The sequence below is a fragment of the Saccoglossus kowalevskii genome, chromosome 2, assembly GCF_978046115.1.
Source record: "Saccoglossus kowalevskii chromosome 2, keSacKowa6.1, whole genome shotgun sequence".
NCBI lineage: Eukaryota > Metazoa > Hemichordata > Enteropneusta > Harrimaniidae > Saccoglossus > Saccoglossus kowalevskii.
The window spans coordinates 43,602,846-43,624,242 of record NC_140642.1 but is presented as its reverse complement, the minus strand read 5'-3'; the positions used below and the strand labels follow the sequence as shown (position 1 = coordinate 43,624,242).

Genomic DNA, 21,397 nt, shown 5'->3' with positions numbered 1-21,397 from the left:
CCACTCCCCATACTATAATCCAAAAGAATCTGGTGGTGCTGAGCCATGTTGAAATATGGCTACTCCCCATACTATAACCTAAAGAATCTGATGGTGTTGAGCCATGTTCAATTATGGCCACTGCCCATACTATAACCCGAAAGAATCTCGTAGTGCTGTGCCATGTCCAATTATGGCCACTCCCAATACTATAATCCAAAAAATCCGGTTGTGCTGTTCCATGTCCAATTATGGCCACTCCCTCCATACTATAACCCAAAAGAATCTGGTGCGCTGTGCCACGTCAAATTATGGCCACTCCCCATACTATAACCCAAAAAAATCTGCTGGTGTTGAGCTATGTCCAATTATGGCCACTCCCCATACTATAATCCAAAAGAATCTGGTGGTGCTGTGTTATGTCAAATTATGGCACTCCCCATACTATAATCCAAAAGAATCTGGTGGTGCTGAGCCATGTTGAAATATGGCCACTCGCCATACTATAACCTAAAGAATCTGGTGGTGTTGAGCCATGTTCAATTATGGCCACTGCCCATACTATAACCCAAAAGAATCTGGTGGTGCTGTGCCATGTCAAATTATGGCCACTCCACATACTATAATTTAAAAGAATCTGGTGATGCTGAGCCATGGCAAATTATGGCAACTCCCCCATACTATAACCCAAAAGAATCTGGTGCGCTGTGCCACGTCAAATTATGGCCACTCCCCATACTATAACCCAAAAGAATCTGATGGTGCTGTGCCATGTCAAATTATGGCCACTCCCCATACTAAAACCCTAAATAATCTGCTGGTGTTGAGCTATGTCAAATTATGGCCACTCCCCATACTATAATCTAAAAGAATCTGGTGGTGCTGTGCTATGTCCAATTATGGCCACTCCCCATACTATAATCCAAAAGAATTTGGTGGTGCTGTGCTATGTCAAATTATGGCCACTCCCCATACTATAACCCAAAAGAATCTGGTGGTGATGTGCCATGTCCAATTATGGCCACTCCCCATACTATAACCCAAAAAAATCTGCTGGTGTTGAGCTATGTCCAATTATGGCCACTCCCCATACTATAATCCAAAAGAATCTGGTGGTGCTGTGTTATGTCAAATTATGGCACTCCCCATACTATAATCCAAAAGAATCTGGTGGTGCTGAGCCATGTTGAAATATGGCCACTCGCCATACTATAACCTAAAGAATCTGGTGGTGTTGAGCCATGTTCAATTATGGCCACTGCCCATACTATAACCCAAAAGAATCTGGTGGTGCTGTGCCATGTCAAATTATGGCCACTCCACATACTATAATTTAAAAGAATCTGGTGATGCTGAGCCATGGCAAATTATGGCAACTCCCCCATACTATAACCCAAAAGAATCTGGTGCACTGTGCCACGTCAAATTATGGCCACTCCCCATACTATAACCCAAAAGAATCTGATGGTGCTGTGCCATGTCAAATTATGGCCACTCCCCATACTAAAACCCTAAATAATCTGCTGGTGTTGAGCTATGTCAAATTATGGCCACTCCCCATACTATAATCTAAAAGAATCTGGTGGTGCTGTGCTATGTCCAATTATGGCCACTCCCCATACTATAATCCAAAAGAATTTGGTGGTGCTGTGCTATGTCCAATTATGGCCACTCCCCATACTATAACCCAAAAGAATCTGGTGCTGAGCCATGTTGAAATATGGCTACTCCCCATACTATAACCTAAAGAATCTGATGGTGTTGAGCCATGTTCAATTATGGCCACTGCCCATACTATAACCCGAAAGAATCTCGTAGTGCTGTGCCATGTCCAATTATGGCCACTCCCAATACTATAATCCAAAAAATCCGGTTGTGCTGTTCCATGTCCAATTATGGCCACTCCCCCCATACTATAACCCAAAAGAATCTGGTGCGCTGTGCCACGTCAAATTATGGCCACTCCCCATACTAAAACCCTAAATAATCTGCTGGTGTTGAGCTATGTCAAATTATGGCCACTCCCCATACTATAATCTAAAAGAATCTGGTGGTGCTGTGCTATGTCCAATTATGGCCACTCCCCATACTATAATCCAAAAGAATTTGGTGGTGCTGTGCTATGTCAAATTATGGCCACTCCCCATACTATAACCCAAAAAAATCTGCTGGTGTTGAGCTATGTCCAATTATGGCCACTCCCCATACTATAATCCAAAAGAATCTGGTGGTGCTGTGTTATGTCAAATTATGGCACTCCCCATACTATAATCCAAAAGAATCTGGTGGTGCTGAGCCATGTTGAAATATGGCCACTCGCCATACTATAACCTAAAGAATCTGGTGGTGTTGAGCCATGTTCAATTATGGCCACTGCCCATACTATAACCCAAAAGAATCTGGTGGTGCTGTGCCATGTCAAATTATGGCCACTCCACATACTATAATTTAAAAGAATCTGGTGATGCTGAGCCATGGCAAATTATGGCAACTCCCCATACTATAACCCAAACGAATCTGGTGGTGCTGTGCATGTCAAATTATGGCCACTCCCCATACTATAACCCAAAAGAATCTGGTGGTGCTGTGCCATGTCCAATTGTGGCCACTCCCCATACTATAATCCAAAAGAATCTGGTGGTGCTGTGCCATGTCAAATTATGGCCACTCACCATACTATAACCCAAAAGAATCTGGTGGTGCTGTGCCATGGCAAATTATGGCCACTCCCCATACTATAATCCAAAAGAATCTGGTGGTGCTGTGCCATGTCAAATTATGGCCACTCCCCATACTATAACCCAAAAGAATCTGGTGGTGCTGTGCAATGTCCAATTATGGCCACTCCCCATACTATAATCCAAAAGAATCTGGTGGTGCTGTGCCATGTCAAATTATGGCCACTCCCCATACTATAACCCAAAAGAATCTGGTGGTGCTGTGCCATGTCAAATTATGGCCACTCCCCATACTATAACCCAAAAGAATCTGGTGGTGCTGTGCAATGTCCAATTATGGCCACTCCCCATACTATAATCCAAAAGAATCTGGTGGTGCTGTGCCATGTCAAATTATGGCCACTCCCCATACTATAACCCAAAAGAATCTGGTGGTGCTGTGCAATGTCCAATTATGGCCACTCCCCATACTATAACCCAAAAGAATCTGGTGGTGCTGTGCAATGTCCAATTATGGCCACTCCCCATACTATAACCCAAAAGAATCTGGTGCTGCAGTGCAATGTCACATTATGGCCACTCCCCATACTATAACCCAAACGAATCTGGTGGTGCTGTGCCATGTCCAATTATGGCCACTCCCCATACTATAACCCAAATAAATCTCATGCTGCTGAGCCATGTCAAATTATGGCCCCTCCCCATACTATAATCCAAAAGAATCTGGTGGTGCTGTGCCACGTCAAATTATGGCCCCTCCCCATACTAAAACCCTAAATAATCTGGTGGTGTTGAGCTATGTCAAATGATGGCCACTCCCCATAATATAATCCAAAAGAATCTGGTGGTGCTGTGCTATGTCCAATTATGGCCACTCCCCATATTATAACCCAAATGAATCTGGTGTTGCTGTGCCATGTCAAATTATGGCCACTCCCCATACTAAAACCCTAAATAATCTGGTGGTGCTGTGCCATGTCAAATTATGGCCACTCCCCATACTATAACCCAAAAGAATCTGGTAGTGCATTTCATGTAGAGTATAATGAAAGGTCATAACTTAACAGGACAGAGTGCTTTCAGATTATCTAGTGTCATAATATAGTGAATGCCATACTATGTTTCATAATAGCTGTACAAACAATTGCATAACAAAAAAGGCATAAATGAGAGAATAGAAAGATGAGTGTCATTTGATTGGTAACACAACACATGTTTGTGATGTATCTTATAATGCATCTGCTGCCAATGGGCCATTCCAGTTTATATCTGCAACCCCCCCACCCCCACCCCCCACCCCCTGTTGATGAGGTCGGATTTCCAGCACTGTATGATGGGGAAAATACCCCGGAATTCCAACTGTATATGGAGAAACAGAATCTGGAAATCCAGACGTGTATGGAAAATTTTTTCCTGGAAATCCAGGCAGTTATGGCTACTAAATTAAATGTGGCCTTGTTTATCTCGCCACATACCGGTTGATGAGGTTGGATTTCCAACACTGTATGACTAAAAAAACTTGGAATTCTGATTGTATATGGTAACACAATTTGGCCAGTATAATATTTATTACTGAAATTAGATAAGGATGGCCGCTCAACAGAATGGGTCTAATAATTATCTTTACATAGCAGTTGATGAGGTTAGCTTTCCAACATTGTATGGCAAAAAGGCAAGCTATGGCAGTATTTAAGCTATATCTTTGAACTCAAGTTTAGCTGCCACTATATCAAATGGGAATCTGTTTTTAAGTTTAAACTTAGGAAAAAGATGAAGGAAAAGATGATTGAATCTGTCTGACAGGTACATTTTTTAATCCACCAATTTGTTACATGTATCATGAAATAAATTGCAAACTATCTCCTGCAGGAGCCACAGGGTAGCCACACATCAAATACTCCATGGTTATCGTAATTGTGTTTAATTAAGACTGTTGTAAAACACATAAATGATACTACATTGTATTTGATGAAATATTTGTATCTAGTTAACACACTTAATTTGTGGCAGGCATGGGTAATAATATACACCGCCTTTTGGTTTAAGAGTGGTATATGAAATAGTCTGTGCATATAATATTAATATCATTGTTATATTGCTTTGTTTGTGATGTTACTAATGTCATATAATGTTATAGTCTTCATAGTAAGACTTTTAAACATTTTATTGACATTGTAGACACTCTGAAATCATTATAACATCACAAAGACTAAGGAAGTAAACAATTTCATGACTTCAATACTAGTACGGTATATGCACCAGACCAGTGCTTTTTTAAGGGCAGTAAGCAGGTAAATGTTACCGCAGTTCTCCAGCCATTTCACCCCCCCCCCCCGAAATAGATGTAAGGATAGGATATGAATATTTTACGTGTTTCCTCCAAATTGTTACTTATGTTTCCCTACCTTAGCAAAACCACTGCATGTTGTAAGACAGGTTGCTCAAATATTTAGAATATTATACCACTGCACATAAAATAAGAATTTTCTTGTGTGCTCACTGGCCAAAATAACACTTTTTACATACCATGTTTTATTTATTCAGCTTTAGGGGAGAGTAGGAAATCAAACGAATGGTGATCACATTTTATTCAAATGTATGCATAGATTCCATGATGCCAGTTGACCACAGTCGTCTTGTATGTTAGTTGCGCGTGGAAAAGGTGAGGCGCAGTTTTATATATGCCTCTCAGCGCGTACGCGCAAGTCAGACTTTCGCATGGCATTCTAATCATAATCATCGCGCAAACCAGACTTGCGTGCGGCAATAAAATACAAGTTAGAACAAAGGAAATGTACGCGAAAATGAAATGAAAGCACAAAGGATCCAGAAAGACATAGAAATCAACATAATATAAACAAGTCATTGTCAATGACACGTCCCCGTTCCGTTCATATTTGAGTGACATATACATTCAAAGCAGATCATGACCGAAATGCACCTGCATATGTACAACACATTGTACTAAATCTGAACAAAATCCATCCATGCATGACTGAGATCTGGATCCGGAATTGTGAAAATACGTGATTTTAATGCATTTTCGGTCTTAAAATGGCCATCATTCAGCTATTGTTAAGCGGATCATGAAACAAATGCACATATCTATTTGTGACATGATGCACCATGTGTGTGTGAAGTTTGAACTTGATCAATCCAGACATGTCTTGGATACGGATCCAGAACTGAATTCTTTAAGAAAATGGCCGCCAGTCGGCCATTTCGAACTTGATCCGGAAAAAAAAATGACGTGCATCAAGGTCCTATTATGTTTAATGTATGTACCAAATTTGAATGAAATCCGTCCATGCATAACTGAGATCTGGGTCCGGAATGGTGAAAATGTGCGATTTCAATGCATTTTCGGCCTTAAAGCGGCCGCCATTTGGCTATCGTTAATCGGATCATGAAACAAATGCACATACATATTTGTGACATGATGTACCTTGTGTGTGTGAAGTTTGAACTTGATCAATCCAGACATGTCTCTGATACGGATCCAGAACTGAATTCTTTAAGAAAATGGCCGCCAGTCGGCCATTTCAAACTTGATCCGGAAAAAAAAATGACGTGCATCAAGGTCCTATTATGTTTAATGTATGTACCAAATTTGAACGAAATCCGTCCATGCATAGCTGAGATCCGGGTCCGGAATGGTGAAAATGTGCGATTTTGATGCATTTTCGGCCTTAAAATGGCCGCTATTCGGCTATCGTTAATCGGATCATGAAAAAAATGCATGTGCATATGTCCCATATAATGTGTGATGTATGAGTGAAGTTTGAACATAATCGGTCCATGCATGTTCGAGATACAGGTGATCACGGACGGACGGACGGACGGACGGACGGACGCACACAGGGCAAAACATAAGTCCCCGTTTTCGGACTCCGTCCGAACGGGGACTAAATATGATCGCATGATTATGTGAATATACATCATGCATAGTCTAAGAAAATGTTTACAAAGATTAATGTTTCGCGTAGACCATAATCACGCAAAGTATAAATTCAAAGTGTTTTAATACATTGGTGAGAGATCGCATTTTACGTGAACAAGAACATGCACTAAGAAGGAAAAGCAAGCCAAAGTCGAAACGGGGTGTATCATGGATTACAAAATATGCTGCGACATCATTTTGGAGCACAAATGAACTTCAAGTACGTCTTTGCTTCAGGCGATGCTGACATCAAGTGTGTGTTGGCCGAAGTTTGACCTCCAAGTCACGCGCTGAACTGGCGCGTTACCATAGCAACCTTTTTCTTTCGTGCTCCGCGCGTCGATCTATTGAAATTGTTATTATATCTCACAGCACTGTAATTACGCAACTCTGTACTGGCTTTAAATATTTCAAAATCGTTTACTTAGTGCGCTGCTTTTCTATTTATGCAAATTTGTTTACAATATTGTACCGGCTCTGAATAGTTCAACATTCTAATTGCTTTCATAATAATTACGCAAACTCAACGTATTGGGTCTGTGAATATTGATATATTACTGACTTGACAATGCGTTGCATTCGTAACAATTACGCAAACTTAAACATGGACGCATTTAATGCCAATAACATATGAAGATATAAAATATTATAATAAAATGTATACAAGTGTTGTAATGTTCGGTGTAATAGCTAGATGTTGAGTTGAGTTTTAAATTTGAATGTGAACTATTCCAGTTCATGGGTGCCAATAAAAGTTGAGAAAAACTGAAAGGTACAAGTCAGACTCTTTGAAAGGAATGAATCAAGAGTATACACATGACTTATTTGCCCCAACACATTGGTTTATTCTTTATTCTAAGTTGCGTCCGTATAAATAAGTATCGGCAGTCGAACTTTTCGGAGTTGTCAACGTATTTGCCAACACCGAAAATCTGGGAAAAATCGCAAAGAGGTGCAAAATAGCTGCCTGCATCGTAAAAAAATAAATAAGTAAACAATCTCTTCTATAATCACACCGAAAACATGCAGAGATGGCTGTTGATTCATTTGCCCAATGCACTGATGTTGCGTTCTCCCAGTGATAGTTCTATCAGGGGGGAATCTTTTCTTTCTGGGTTCTCCACACTTGTCAGGGGGGAAACTCGTCTCGTCTCTCTATCTCGTCCCCTTGAGGTACGGGATCGGGAAAGTCACTTTAACTTTACAGTCAAATAAGGCACACACAACGAAATACGTTTAAGCTCTCGTCTTAGTCGGTCAATCGAGCACTCTATAAGACACAGCGCCCTGGGGAAAAAGTCCCCAAGACTCTCTTAGACTGAACCAAGACTCGCCCAAGACTGGACTGCCTCAAGGCTCGCCCCTGGACTCTCTCGGACTCCGTCTGTCGTGGAGTATTCGCCAAGACCAACTCAAACTCTCTTTATTCATTTTCAAAACTCTAACCAATTACAAAACAGTAAAAGACTCTAAGGCGTAAACTTCAATCACAAAGCCAATCACACTAAGTACTGAATACGTCATATCTTTTGATTAATCGTTCACTACATTAATAACTATGGATGTAAACTGTCAGAATGAGTAGTCTAAAAAGCAGCGGTTATCTGGTAATTAGTTCCAAATCACTGAGCCAAGTTCCGTCCAAAACTTCAAATAGGTCTACACGATGACAGACATAACACAGCAATTCGCTAATAATCAGTTAATTAAGTCGGTCAACAGATACGCAAAAACAAATTCATGACAGTTCGCAAAGAACATTCAGTTTTCAGGAGTCACTTCTCTTACCAGCGCGTCCTTCGTTAAAATTGTATTCACGCAACTTGACCTTTTGACATAGATTTGATGATGATTATTTTATTTCAGCAATATTCTGTTTGCATTGTTGAAAAGTTTTTATATTCGATATCGTGGAAGTCGTGGAATACTATTGTTGTTGCGATAAATATACATTCCTCTATTCGCCGAGTTTATCAAACAATGTTTTATTCATTGTTATCGTACACTTTATTATTTCATGGACGCATATACTCCACATTTTAATAAATTAATTTCATTTTGAACGTTTTATAAAAATAATAAACTCGTTTATTTTTAAGGAAGACATCTAAAATATAATGGAATCGCCAAGGCATTGTGCAACACTTCCGTCCTAGGCTGGTTTGGTTACGTCCCAGCAAGAGCAGCGGCCGACGTCAGCTAGTCTTATTATAAAATTTTCGAATTAACTGTATTTTGTTATGCATTCAAAATGTCGTTGTTGCAAAACATGATATCGGAGGGTACATCGCGATGGTATAGAGGTGAAACTAAAAGTAAGATATTCCAAGGAAAAATTGACTGGCAATGGGACATGCCATTAAACGGGAAACTGAGTACCTGACACTCGCAAACTAATATTACCATAGACCTTAATGATATTACTAATGCAAAGTAAATGACAACATCCAATATCAACAAACTGCCAATTACTGTTGCTTTTTAATATCCATTTCAGTGTTAAAGCAATGTTTCGTATACCCATAAAAGCAATGGAATAGTCCAACTACGCCGTCTCAAACGAAGTCACATCAAAGGCATACCGCGTCCGGTGTTTTGAAGTTCTCAGCGTTTGCAACTACAAGTATTTTGCGCCAGCTTTCCCCACATGCTTGTTCGCGCTATACCAGCCCGGTTGCTATAGGACCGAAGTTGTTTATTTTAACAAGTCTTGTTTCGCCAACAAGCCTGAAACAAATCAGTTGTAAATAATTCACAGGCCACTCGAACTAGTAATGTTAATACTGCAAGGCAAAAAAGTGGCCCGGTGATAAATGTTTCTGCGAATGACAGGCATGAAACGCTGTCAAATCAAACGAGTGGATGTGTATCATATTTGATACACGTACATTTTACGTACAGCTGAAATTCATTCATCTCCACAATTAAGAATGAGTAAAGCGGACCACTGTGTTGTATTTCGTGATTGACTGAAATAATAATTGGAAGCTTACCAAAGCTTAGGGATTGGTCAGTTACTTCGGCCTAGGGGGGTCGGTGGATCAGTGGGGGGGGGGGGGTTACCCTGTTTTTGATTGTGCGAATAGGGGGTTACCCTGTTTTTGATTGTGCGAATAGGGGGTCACCCTGTTTTTGATATCATGTTTTCCAGAATTAACACGTGCTCATACATATATTTATAAAAATTTTATTTCAGAACAAACGATAAAAAAGTTAGCCGTACAAATGTATTCTTAATAATAACTATTACCTATGTTGCCTATAAATTTGTTGATGCAAAAAATTTTATAGACTAAATATTTTGAGGTTAAAGTTGCCAAATAACGAACAGATTATGCAATGCGGCTAGAACCCCAATTATACAGTTAAGTTTTAAACACATCCCAAGTCCATGTGCTGCTGATATCAGATTATTTTATTTAAATCTGTAGTCACTCACCATTGTATAAGATATTTACTGGATTTATCCAATTATAACAGGAGACGGAAAGACAACACAGCAATTAGTACAAAGAGCAGTGACAGTTTTTGTTCAGCAAGTCAAAAAAGTTAAATTTGTGAAAATGCTGATATATAAATTAAAATATAAGGGCGTATATCGAGTGAGTACTCCACAGCTTTGCTTTTATTTACTATCTTTAGCAACATAGATTTCCCTCCTTCCTGCAGCCTTTTCTGTAGTTGTTTTTTGGCTTTATGCTTCCCCTCCCCTCCTAAGGTCTATTAAATGCAAACGCTAAAAATTATGTCAAAATTATGGCAAACCATGATATTTTCAATGCACATATAATACATTTTGTAATCATGTCAGAGTCAAAATTGTTAATGTTTCTTTGTTTTTTTTTAGGGGGGTCAGCATGTTTTAAGGTTTAAAATATGTTTTGGCGGTGTCACCCACTTTTTTTTATTTGATAGGGGGTGGGTCAACTGAGATTTACAGCTGGCAAAATGGAATCTGCCGATCCCCCCTAGGCCGAAGTTACTGACCAATCTCTTATGTATAATATTGTATCAATAAGGATCTTTAACCAAATGGGTGGTGCATGTTAATCAATATGGAGTGAAGACTAGTGCAACTTCTTGCAATGATTTCGCTGTATTCTCAATATACTTAATACTTCCATATTTCATTGGCATTTATAATTAGATAGCCACATGCAAGCCCACACACCCACAAGTCTGATATTTGCGCGTACATTTCTTTTGTTCCAACTCAGCGAACTTCTGGTTTGCGCGCAGGTTATGATTAGAATGCCACATGCTAGTCAAATTTGCACGTACACGCAGAGTGGCATATATACAACACTGCGCCTCACCTTTTCCACACGCATCTACACTCTCAAGTCCCAAATAAACATACCCCACGGACAAATCTTCAAACCCAAATAAACATACCCCACGGAATAAACATATCCCCCGAAAAATTTCCAAAATGACTGGGGTAAATTGTTCCCTTGCTTCTAAAATGTGCTCTTACTGGTGTATATGCAAACTTTTTACTGTTCCTTATAATAAGAATACAAGTATACAACAAATGATGCATTTCTAGAAATATACAAATCTTTGTTTGTCAGGCCGCGAGATATAGTCAAACAGCAAACCAATCACTACAATGATGATGTATTTCACAAAATTTGATCAGTTGTAAGGACAAAAGTTCTCTCGATTTGCATGTCACTGTGTGTTGATAAAAATGCACGGGCTGGTCGGCTTCATCGATAAAGTTCCTCTAGTGTGACATTCGTAGCTGACGAAAAGCAAGATACCGTATAATCTTTTAAATAGGCGCACTCTAATTAAGACGTCACAGGAGTGAAAGGCCTTAATTAGGTTTTACAATAGGCGTCATGAAATTTTGAAAAATTACAGTCAATCAAAAAAACTTCACATTATAAAAAAAATATATAATATACATTAATTTTTTTAATTTTGTTGGTAAAGTATTGAATAAACAAGCAGCCTCTCAGCTGAAATAGCTCCGCTGTTAGCGATGCACATTTCAATTAAAGAACAGAAGATATCATTAGAAAATGAACAATATGGATAGTATCAATGCAATGGGACTTGCTGTTTTCAACAAGAATTCAAAAATATCATTTTTCACCATAAATGATTGTGGTTTTTAACAAGAAAAAAATATCACTTTTTACCAAAAATGACAAAAATATTCACCAAAATTAGAGAATTAAAGATATCATTACAAAATGAACAAATCTGAGAGTGGTCCGCATGTAGTACCTTTATATGTAATATCAAAGCAATTGGACTTGCGGTTTTTAACAAGAAGTTGAAAATATCACTTTTTACCAAAAATGCCAAAAACATTCACCAAAATTAGAGAATTAAAGATATCATTACAAAATGAACAAATCTGAGAGAGGTCCACATGTAGTACATATATATGTAATATCAAATCAATTGGACTTGCGATTTTTAACAAGAAGTCAAAAATATCACTTTTTACCAAAAATGACAAAAATATTCACCAAAATTAGAGAATTGAAGATATGATCATGAAATGAACAAATCTGAGAGAGGTCTACCCAAGGTACATATACACCAAGTATCAAAGCATTCAGGCTTGTAGTTTTCAAGAAGAAGTCGAAAAAGTAAAACATTGACACGGACGACAGACAATCACTACCGTAAACATGAATGCATTGCTTAGTAGCAAATAATCATGGGTACGCAATCCGGTCATGAATTTCACAAGTGAATACCTTACTTATTAAGTGTTGCAATTGTTGATTATTACTCAGTAGTAATTGCGATACGATTTCCACAAATTGGCTTTGATTTCGATGGGGAAACTGCACGATTTTTTATTTCAAACAATTTTTTTTTTTTTAATTTAAAAAAATAAATAAATATACGATCCAAAATAAGAAAGTACCGGTACGTTTATTTGAAACTTGGGTAGTGGCCGCAGATGAACGTGGTGAACCGCCCGTTTGATTTCCTTTCTGATTTCGATAGTCCTGTAGACAATTTTTAGCTCTATTGTCATCGAAGATGACTTAGCAGAGCTCATGGTATGACTGATCATCCACATCCAACTTTACTGTTCATCTTCTTTTCCAGAACCGCTTGACCAAATGCTTTCATATTTGCACCAAAGTTACTTGGGCTGATTCTTAATCGAAGTAAAATTTGTGTCAAAATGACATTGTATGCAAAACTTTATTTTTAGTGAATTTGTTTGTAAAATTCATCTTTTCGACTTCTTCTCCAAAAAGTCAGACATGTAGAAAAAATGTAGACACATGTACAAAGTTCTCTCAAAGTTGTTCATTTGGTGAAGCTATCTCTATTTTTTAATAAATCTGACAGAAGACTACTTCAAGTATATTTGCCGCAAATATGAAAGCGATTGGACTTGCAGGTTTGGACTAGATGTCAAAAATAACATTTTTCCCCAAAAATATTCACTAAAAATCCAGATTTGCATATTTTGACAAAATCTAACAGAGACCACCCCAAGTATCTTTGCTGTGAATATGAAAGAATTTATTAAATATTTCTTTTGAATACATTCATTAAAGGTTGTTTTGATTGATAAAACATCCTCTCAAACAAAAAACTTTTTTCAACAAAATTTAATGTGCGAAAATAATATTAATATATAAATTAATATATGTTTGACTCCCAGTCATATTGAAATTAAAGTTTGAGTCGTATCTGATGTTTAATTTTAATTTCCAAACTTTAAAATCGCCAGACTAAGTTAATGATTTTTTTATATTATAAAAACAAATTGAATAGATTTTTCAATGGGGGGGGGGTCCCCCGGACCCCAAGAACCTCCTTAGATCTGCCACTGGTGATGTACCCCTGGCCTTGTCAAGCTTGCCTAACTTACAGACAATCCCCCGCGCACTCACGTTTTAATTTGTGGGTGATGTGAGTGGAGCTTATCATACAAGTGATTGTCCGTCAGTGTCGTTCGTGTCTTCTTGAAAACAACAAGCCTGAATGCATTGATACTTGGTGTATATGTATATGTAGTCTTGGGTAGACCTCTCTTAGATTATTCATTTCATGATGATATCTTTAATTCTCTTATTTTGGTGAATATTTTTGTCATTTTCGGTAAAAAGTAATATTTTCGACTTCTTGTTAAAATCAGCAAGCTCGATTTCTTTGATATTACATATATAGGTACTACTATATGTGGACCTCTCTCAGATTTGTTCATTTCATGATGATACCTTCAATCTCTAATTTTGGTAAATATTTTTGTCATTTTTTGTAAAAAGTGATATTTTCGTCTTCTTGTCAAGTCCGATTGCTTTGATACTATACATATTGTTCATTTTCTAATGATACATGTATCTTCAGTTCTTCAATTGAAATGTGTATTGCTAACAGCAGAGCTATCTCAGCTGACAGGCCACTTGTTTTAAAATGCTAATTCTATGACTAATATGATGTCCCTCCCCTTTACCGCAGTTGGAGTTTGAACTTGGAAAATTGGCATCATATGACGAGAGTTATATTTGGAAATCCTGCTCTGTATGGTGGCATGAATGAGCTCATCAACACCGTGAATCAGGACTAGTTTGAATTTCCATTATCAAATATAAAATTTTGAACTTGGTAAATTAGCATATGATGAGAGTTATATTTGGAAATCCTACTCTGTATGGTGGCACAAAGGAACTCCTCAACACCATAAGTAGGAACTATAGTTTTGGATTTCCATTACTGTATGGTGAATGGTGATTTGGAAATACAACTTTGTATGACTTATACACCCATGGAAATTATACCCTGTATGAACTAAACACACAAACTCATCAACAGGGGGGGTGCAGATATAAACTGGAATGGCCCAATCTAAAGAGACAACATTGTCAACCCACTCACCGGTTAGCATTATATACTTGTGGAACGAGACACAAGTCAGCCATGGTAATTTCATCTCCAACACAGTATTCCCCAGCAGTGGTTTCTAAAATTTTTTCTAAACTACTAAATCCTGCATCAATCCAATATTTCCCCCATGCAGCTTTCTTTTCGTCTCCAACATACTTCAATACACTTAAATTCTGAAAAAAGTTAGAGATGTATATTCAGACCTCTTTTCATTAATGATAATGTTGAATACAGTGCATGAGGTTAAATCAATCAAAACTAAAGGTCTTCACTAGGTAAGATGCACTCTCACCCCTCACTGTACTTTGGCTGATGTTTTATTAAAACTATCTACACAGCCGCAACCCACGCAAACTACTCCAAGCCAGACTCCAAGTAGCAGTGCGGTACCTACTCCTCTTGTGCTTTCTACCAAGACGATCAGTTTGCCAAACCTTTGTTACCCACTTTCAACGGTGATGTTCTCAAATGGGTGAGTTTCAAGGATGCATACTACTCGATGGTAAAGTGCACTTTTTTTAACAATTCAACATAACTTAGTTTTTGCAATATTCTGTACAACTCTGAATGGTTGCATGTTTAACAGGTATGTTTTAACTTGCACTGTAGTATGTATTGGGTTTAGTGATTTTGCAAATTAACAACATGTGTCTGTGCAATATGTCTTAAATACCAACGTGTTCACCACTACCGGTACTGTTTGTACTGGATTCCGCCGTAAATTCGCCCATCTGAAAAATCACCCTGGGCGGTTTCACTGCTGGTGGCCCCTATTTTGGATTCAAATTTTCATTTTCATTGAAAAATCCACCTACGCCGATTTTCAACGCCGGCAGTTGGACAACCCAAAACAAAAGAAACTATTTCAGAAGCTAATCTAAAATTTTATACATTTTTTTCTTGCTGGAATAAAAAGTAGACAGTGCATCTTACTCCAAAACAAGTCATTGAAAACAAGTCATTGTCAATGACACGTCCCCGTTCCGTTCATATTTGAGTGACATATACATTCAAAGCAGATCATGACTGAAATGCACCTGCATATGTACAACACATTGTGCTAAATCTGAACAAAATCCATCCATGCATGACTGAGATCCGGTTCTGGAATTGTGAAAATATGTGATTTTGATGCATTTTCGGCCTTAAAATGGCCATCATTCCGCTATTGTTAAGCAGATCATGAAACAAATGCACATATCTGTTTGTGACATGATGTACCATGTGTGTGTGAAGTTTGAACTTGATCAATCCAGACATGTCTTGGATACGGATCCAGAACTGAATTCTTTAACAAAATGGCCGCCAGTCGGCCATTTCGAACTTGATCCGAAAAAAAAAAAAGACGTGCATCAAGGTCCTATTATGTTTAATGTATGTACCAAATTTGAACAAAATCCATCCATGCATAACTGAGATACGGGTCCGGAGTGGTGAAAATGTGCGATTTCAATGCATTTTCGGCCTTAAAGCGGCCCCCATTTGGCTATCGTTAATGAGATCATGAAACAAATGCACATACATATTTGTGATATGATGTACCTTGTGTGTGTGAAGTTTGAACTTGATCAATCCAGACATGTCTCGGATACAGATCCAGAACTGAATTCTTTAAAACAAAATGGCCGCCAGTCGGCTATTTCGAACTTGATCCGAAGAAAAAAATGACGTGCATCAAGGTCCTATTATGTTTAATGTATGTACCAAATTTGAATGAAATCCGTCCATGCATAACTGAGATCCGGGTCCGGAATGGTGAAAATGTGCGATTTCAATGCATTTTCGGCCTTAAAGCGTCCGCCATTTGGCTATCGTTAATCGGATCATGAAAAAAATGCATGTGCATATGTCCCATATAATGTGTGATGTATGAGTGAAGTTTGAACATAATCGGTTCATGCATGTTCGAGATACAGGTGATCACGGACGCACGGACGGACGGACGCACACAGGGCAAAACATAAGTCCCCGTTTTCGGACTGCGTCCGAACGGGGACTAATGATACAGTCCACGTTAAATTTTTGAAAGTTCGCTTTGTGCTCGTCATATTAAAGTGGATGGGTTGTCACGAGCATGTCCTTAAAACTTGAGTCCCAAGTGGTATATACAACAGATTGTTTATTCACATCAAATTCGAACATGTGTTGGGTGAAAGTGTGAACAAACTCCACATCTTTTATGAAGAATTTATACAAGGAGAAAAATGTAACGTACAATTTAAGAAATTCTCATCAATTACAGTTAAAGCGCCCAAGGACAAAAAGCTATGGACTGGAGTCATTGTCTTATTATGGTGCTAAAATGTGGAACTCGCTTCCTAACCGAATGAAGGAGTGCAATGATTTGTATTCTTTTGAGCAAATGGTGTCATTGTGGCGGTCACCATCATTTTGGGATATTTTACTTACTTAAACAATAATTTATTTGTGAAGTCTTACTTTTTTTTTATTTGTGTTTGATGTTTGTAATTTTTGCTTTTGTTTGATGTAATTTTTAGTAGTCAGTGATTTTGGCTAGATATTTCAAACTGACTTTAAATAAACGAATTGAATTGAATTGACGACCCCTCCGGTTTAAGACATAGCAAAGAAAAACATAGATCACAAGTCAAAGCATGTCCAAGTTACTAGTATCACATTTTATACAAACAAGATGGCCGCCAGTCAGCCATATTTGATCAAATTGCAAAATGAATTGACATGTACATGTATCCATGCAAATATCAATGAAAATGATACATGGGTGACAGAGATATAGTAATATGGCCACAAATAAAAACAGCCGTTATTCGGCCATCTTTAATCTGATTATGAAACAAAGTGACATGTATGATGTATGTGCTACAAATGAAAATGGTACTTAAATCTTGGAAATATAGTAGTAAGGCCAAAAAGTAAGATGGCTGTCAATCGGCCATACTTGATCTGATTTTGAAACAAATTGTCATGGATATGTATCCTAACATGTATAAAGTATGTGCCAAATTTGAGTGAAAACTGACAAAGCATGTTCAAGATACCACATTTTAAATAACAAAACAAGACGCCTGCCAGTCGGCTATCTTTGATCTAATTCCAAAATCAAAGAAAGCTTAGAAAGAACTCCCATGTGCTGAGAGTATTGGAGACACATTAAATATAATTTGAAATTACTTAGCTGAAAACTAATTAGAAAATTAACATGAACAGATTTGATTGTAAAACTAATGAGGTCTGCGCAATGTAACAAAAACTCTATGTACCAAGTTTAATTGAAATGTGATTAGAACCAAAAAATTATGAATTATTATGCTAATTGGGGAAATAATATGAACAGAGTTTTACCCCAAACTAATTAGGTTTGTACATTGTCCTAGAGCATCTTTGTACTAAGTTTCATTAAAATGGAAATTAGTACTTTAGATATCAGTGTGAAAGCTTAAAATTGGTTAATTATGCAAATTGGGTAATTAATATGTACAGATTTTAACCCACAATTATCCAGGTCTGTCTATTGTCCTACAGCATCCATGTATAAACATTCATTGATATGTGATGATTACCGTAAAAACCCGCAAATAAGCGTCACCCTCAATTAAGAGCCACTCAGTGAAAATTTGTTACATTTGACCCTCCATTAAGAGCCACCAAGAGTTGAGTGGTTTTGTCAATAAGAACCCAGAAATAAGTGCCAGCCACCCGGTTGTTTACAATCAGGCAGACACCGAGCTTATCGTGCCTCACTTCCACCTGCATTGTTTATTGCCGCACAGAAGGTGTGAGACGAATAAAGATTATCCCCCATAACTTGCCTGATGTCCTGTGTAATTGAGAACGGAAGAATGATAGACGAAAGAAATGCACTGAGAGCGTGAATGTGACTGTCAACTTGTCCATTTTATATTTCTGACACACAATCGACCAATTCACAAACTATTCTTAGTAACTACTAGTATGTTTTTTGCCGAAACACCGAAGGACACGTTGAGATATTCATTGTCAATGTTGTCTTTATAACCAAGTAAAGAACGTCACGATTTTAGAACGCCTTTATCGGAAAATCGGAGGTATCGAAAATACATTCTCACAGACGGACCGGAACAGGAAGTCAGCAGAAAACAAAAGATTTTTTTCTTAGCGTGGGGGGGGGGGGAATTTGGTTAGCGTGGGGGAAAACAGGTGTTAATCCGGTCATGGCAACGTTTGAGGGATCGTGACGTAGCTCCGACTGTGAGAATGTAATGATTACGCAGCCCACTCTCGCTGATCGTGATTTTGGGTTATTTTTTGCATTTTATTTGAGACGTTCGTTTTTGGATGATTCGAGACAAAATGTTCATGGAAGTAACAAAATAACTGGCATTAGTTTGGAGAGGACTCTCTTGCCGAAAATAATCAAAATTGAAGTCGAATGGATTAGTTCCACAAACTTGTGCGATCAACTTGTCTTACAGCAAAGTGAAGTCTACGTGACCCGCCTGACCCAAATATTTAAATTAGCTATTTGTGAGAATTGAAAATAATCTGAACTTGTACCAATCAGAAAATGCCTTGTAACAGGCCTGGGCTTTCGTGAATGATTTCGTCTCTCCGATTGGTCACAGGAAATTATTTTTAATACATGTAATTGTTACTTTCTCGGTATCGTTTCGTATTTGGTTATATAGGGGTGGGGCTATAGTTTGACCCTGTTTGCATGGACTGTGAAGTACGTGAATATCATTATAAGCTGGCTTGATTATGAAACAGGAAATATAAACCAAAGCTGTACTGTCAGAAGTCTAGCGCAATTAAAACAATGCCCAAGTACCCAAGCTGTACAAATCTATAGAAAAACGTGTTTTTGCCATAAATACAAGTGATTGGGCATCATTTTTATCATTCGTTCCATGCTTCCTTTGCAAGTATGTCCTCTCCTGTCGCTGCTGGTCAGATCAATTCTATCCGAAACTATTTTATATTGTCACCAAATCAACCACCACGCCAGCCACAGCCACGCAAGTTATTCCCAGTTTTCAAGAAAAAAGTTTGCCGTACCAAACTTGGTAAACAATTGTACAAGTGATTCAAGTAAGCAAATAACACCGAATAAACGGCAAAGTAAAGACTATGTCTAATTATAGTAAATACGTACTGCGTGCGTGACTCGAACCGGCGCACGCGTACGGCACCTAATCGCCTAGCTTCACGCCACTACACGTCTTCCCCTCGGCCACCGGGCATCCCCAAAAAAGGATGCTTAATAACCGAGCTTATTACGTGCAGAGAACGTGAAACCCGTCCACGCGATACGCGCCACACAGCATGGCCAGAATGCGGCAAAGGCCTTCAGATCTGGCTGTAGTAGGATGGTGAAAGTAATGGTACAGCATTTTAACAGTGAATAAGTACTGAGAAATAATTTTTAAACTCATAGTTGCTGTCGACATAGGAAGTAAAGTAAGCAAATAACACCGAATAAACGGCAAGGTAAAGACTATGTCTAATTATAGTAAATACGTACTGCGTGCGTGACTCGAACCGGCGCTCGCGTACGGCACCTAATCGCCTAGCTTCACGCCACTACACGTCTTCCCCTCGGCCACCGGGCATCCCCAAAAAAGGATGCTTAATAACCGAGCTTATTACGTGCAGAGAACGTGAAACCCGTCCACGCGATACGCGCCACACAGCATGGCCAGAATGCGGCAAAGGCCTTCAGATCTGGCTGTAGTAGGATGGTGAAAGTAATGGTACAGCATTTTAACAGTGAATAAGTACTGAGAAATAATTTTTAAACTCATAGTTGCTGTCGACATAGGAAGTAAAGTAAGCAAATAACACCGAATAAACGGCAAGGTAAAGACTATGTCTAATTATAGTAAATACGTACTGCGTGCGTGACTCGAACCGGCGCTCGCGTACGGCACCTAATCGCCTAGCTTCACGCCACTACACGTCTTCCCCTCGGCCACCGGGCATCCCCAAAAAAGGATGCTTAATAACCGAGCTTATTACGTGCAGAGAACGTGAAACCCGTCCACGCGATACGCGCCACACAGCATGGCCAGAATGCGGCAAAGGCCTTCAGATCTGGCTGTAGTAGGATGGTGAAAGTAATGGTACAGCATTTTAACAGTGAATAAGTACTGAGAAATAATTTTTAAACTCATAGTTGCTGTCGACATAGGAAGTAAAGTAAGCAAATAACACCGAATAAACGGCAAGGTAAAGACTATGTCTAATTATAGTAAATACGTACTGCGTGCGTGACTCGAACCGGCGCTCGCGTACGGCACCTAATCGCCTAGCTTCACGCCACTACACGTCTTCCCCTCGAGTGATTCGAGTGTTGAGTCAGACACTGAGAGTGCTACCAAATCCGACTTCAGGCATCGCTACGCATTGTCAGTGAAACGTGACTTCAGGCATTGCTACACATTGTCGATGAAACGTCGAATCGTCGTATTTATTTGACATTTGTTATTCCCATAACAGTATTTTTACAGAATAAATTAATTGCAATGATACATCATTAATAATTACTTGTCTGTTTTGGTTGTGTGTGTGTTTGCCTATCCCCTTCCCTATTTCACAATGAAAAAGTTTGATGACCCTGGTTTAAGAGCCACTGGTTGTCAACATGTTACCTCAAATAAGCACCACCCAGAAATGAAAGTGTTACAAAGTGGCTCTTATTTGAGGGTTTTTACGGGAGTACCTGAGATATCAGTGTGAAAGTTGGAAATTGGTTAATTATGCAAATTAGGTGATTAATATGCACAAATATTTACCAAAAACTAATTGGGTCTCTGCATAATTTTAGATTCATTGAAATGTGATGATCAGTAGAAAAGCTGAAAATTAATTATGCAAATTAGGTAATTAATATACACAAGTATTTACCCTGAAACTAATCAGGTCTCTGCATAGTCCTAAAGGATCTATGTACCAAGTTTCATTGAAA

The 21,397-nt window shown here is 38.5% G+C and overlaps 1 protein-coding gene across 1 annotated transcript in view; it reads right to left on the bottom strand.

The window, feature by feature from the left end:
• LOC146749024 (maleylacetoacetate isomerase-like) overlaps nt 1-21,397 on the bottom strand; it is a 95,374-nt gene that overhangs the window by 7,883 nt on the left and 66,094 nt on the right. Inside the window, exon 7 of the mRNA XM_085495769.1 lies at nt 14,464-14,645. Coding sequence (XP_085351895.1) covers nt 14,464-14,645 — 182 coding nt within the window. The remainder of the gene's footprint in view (nt 1-14,463; nt 14,646-21,397) is intronic.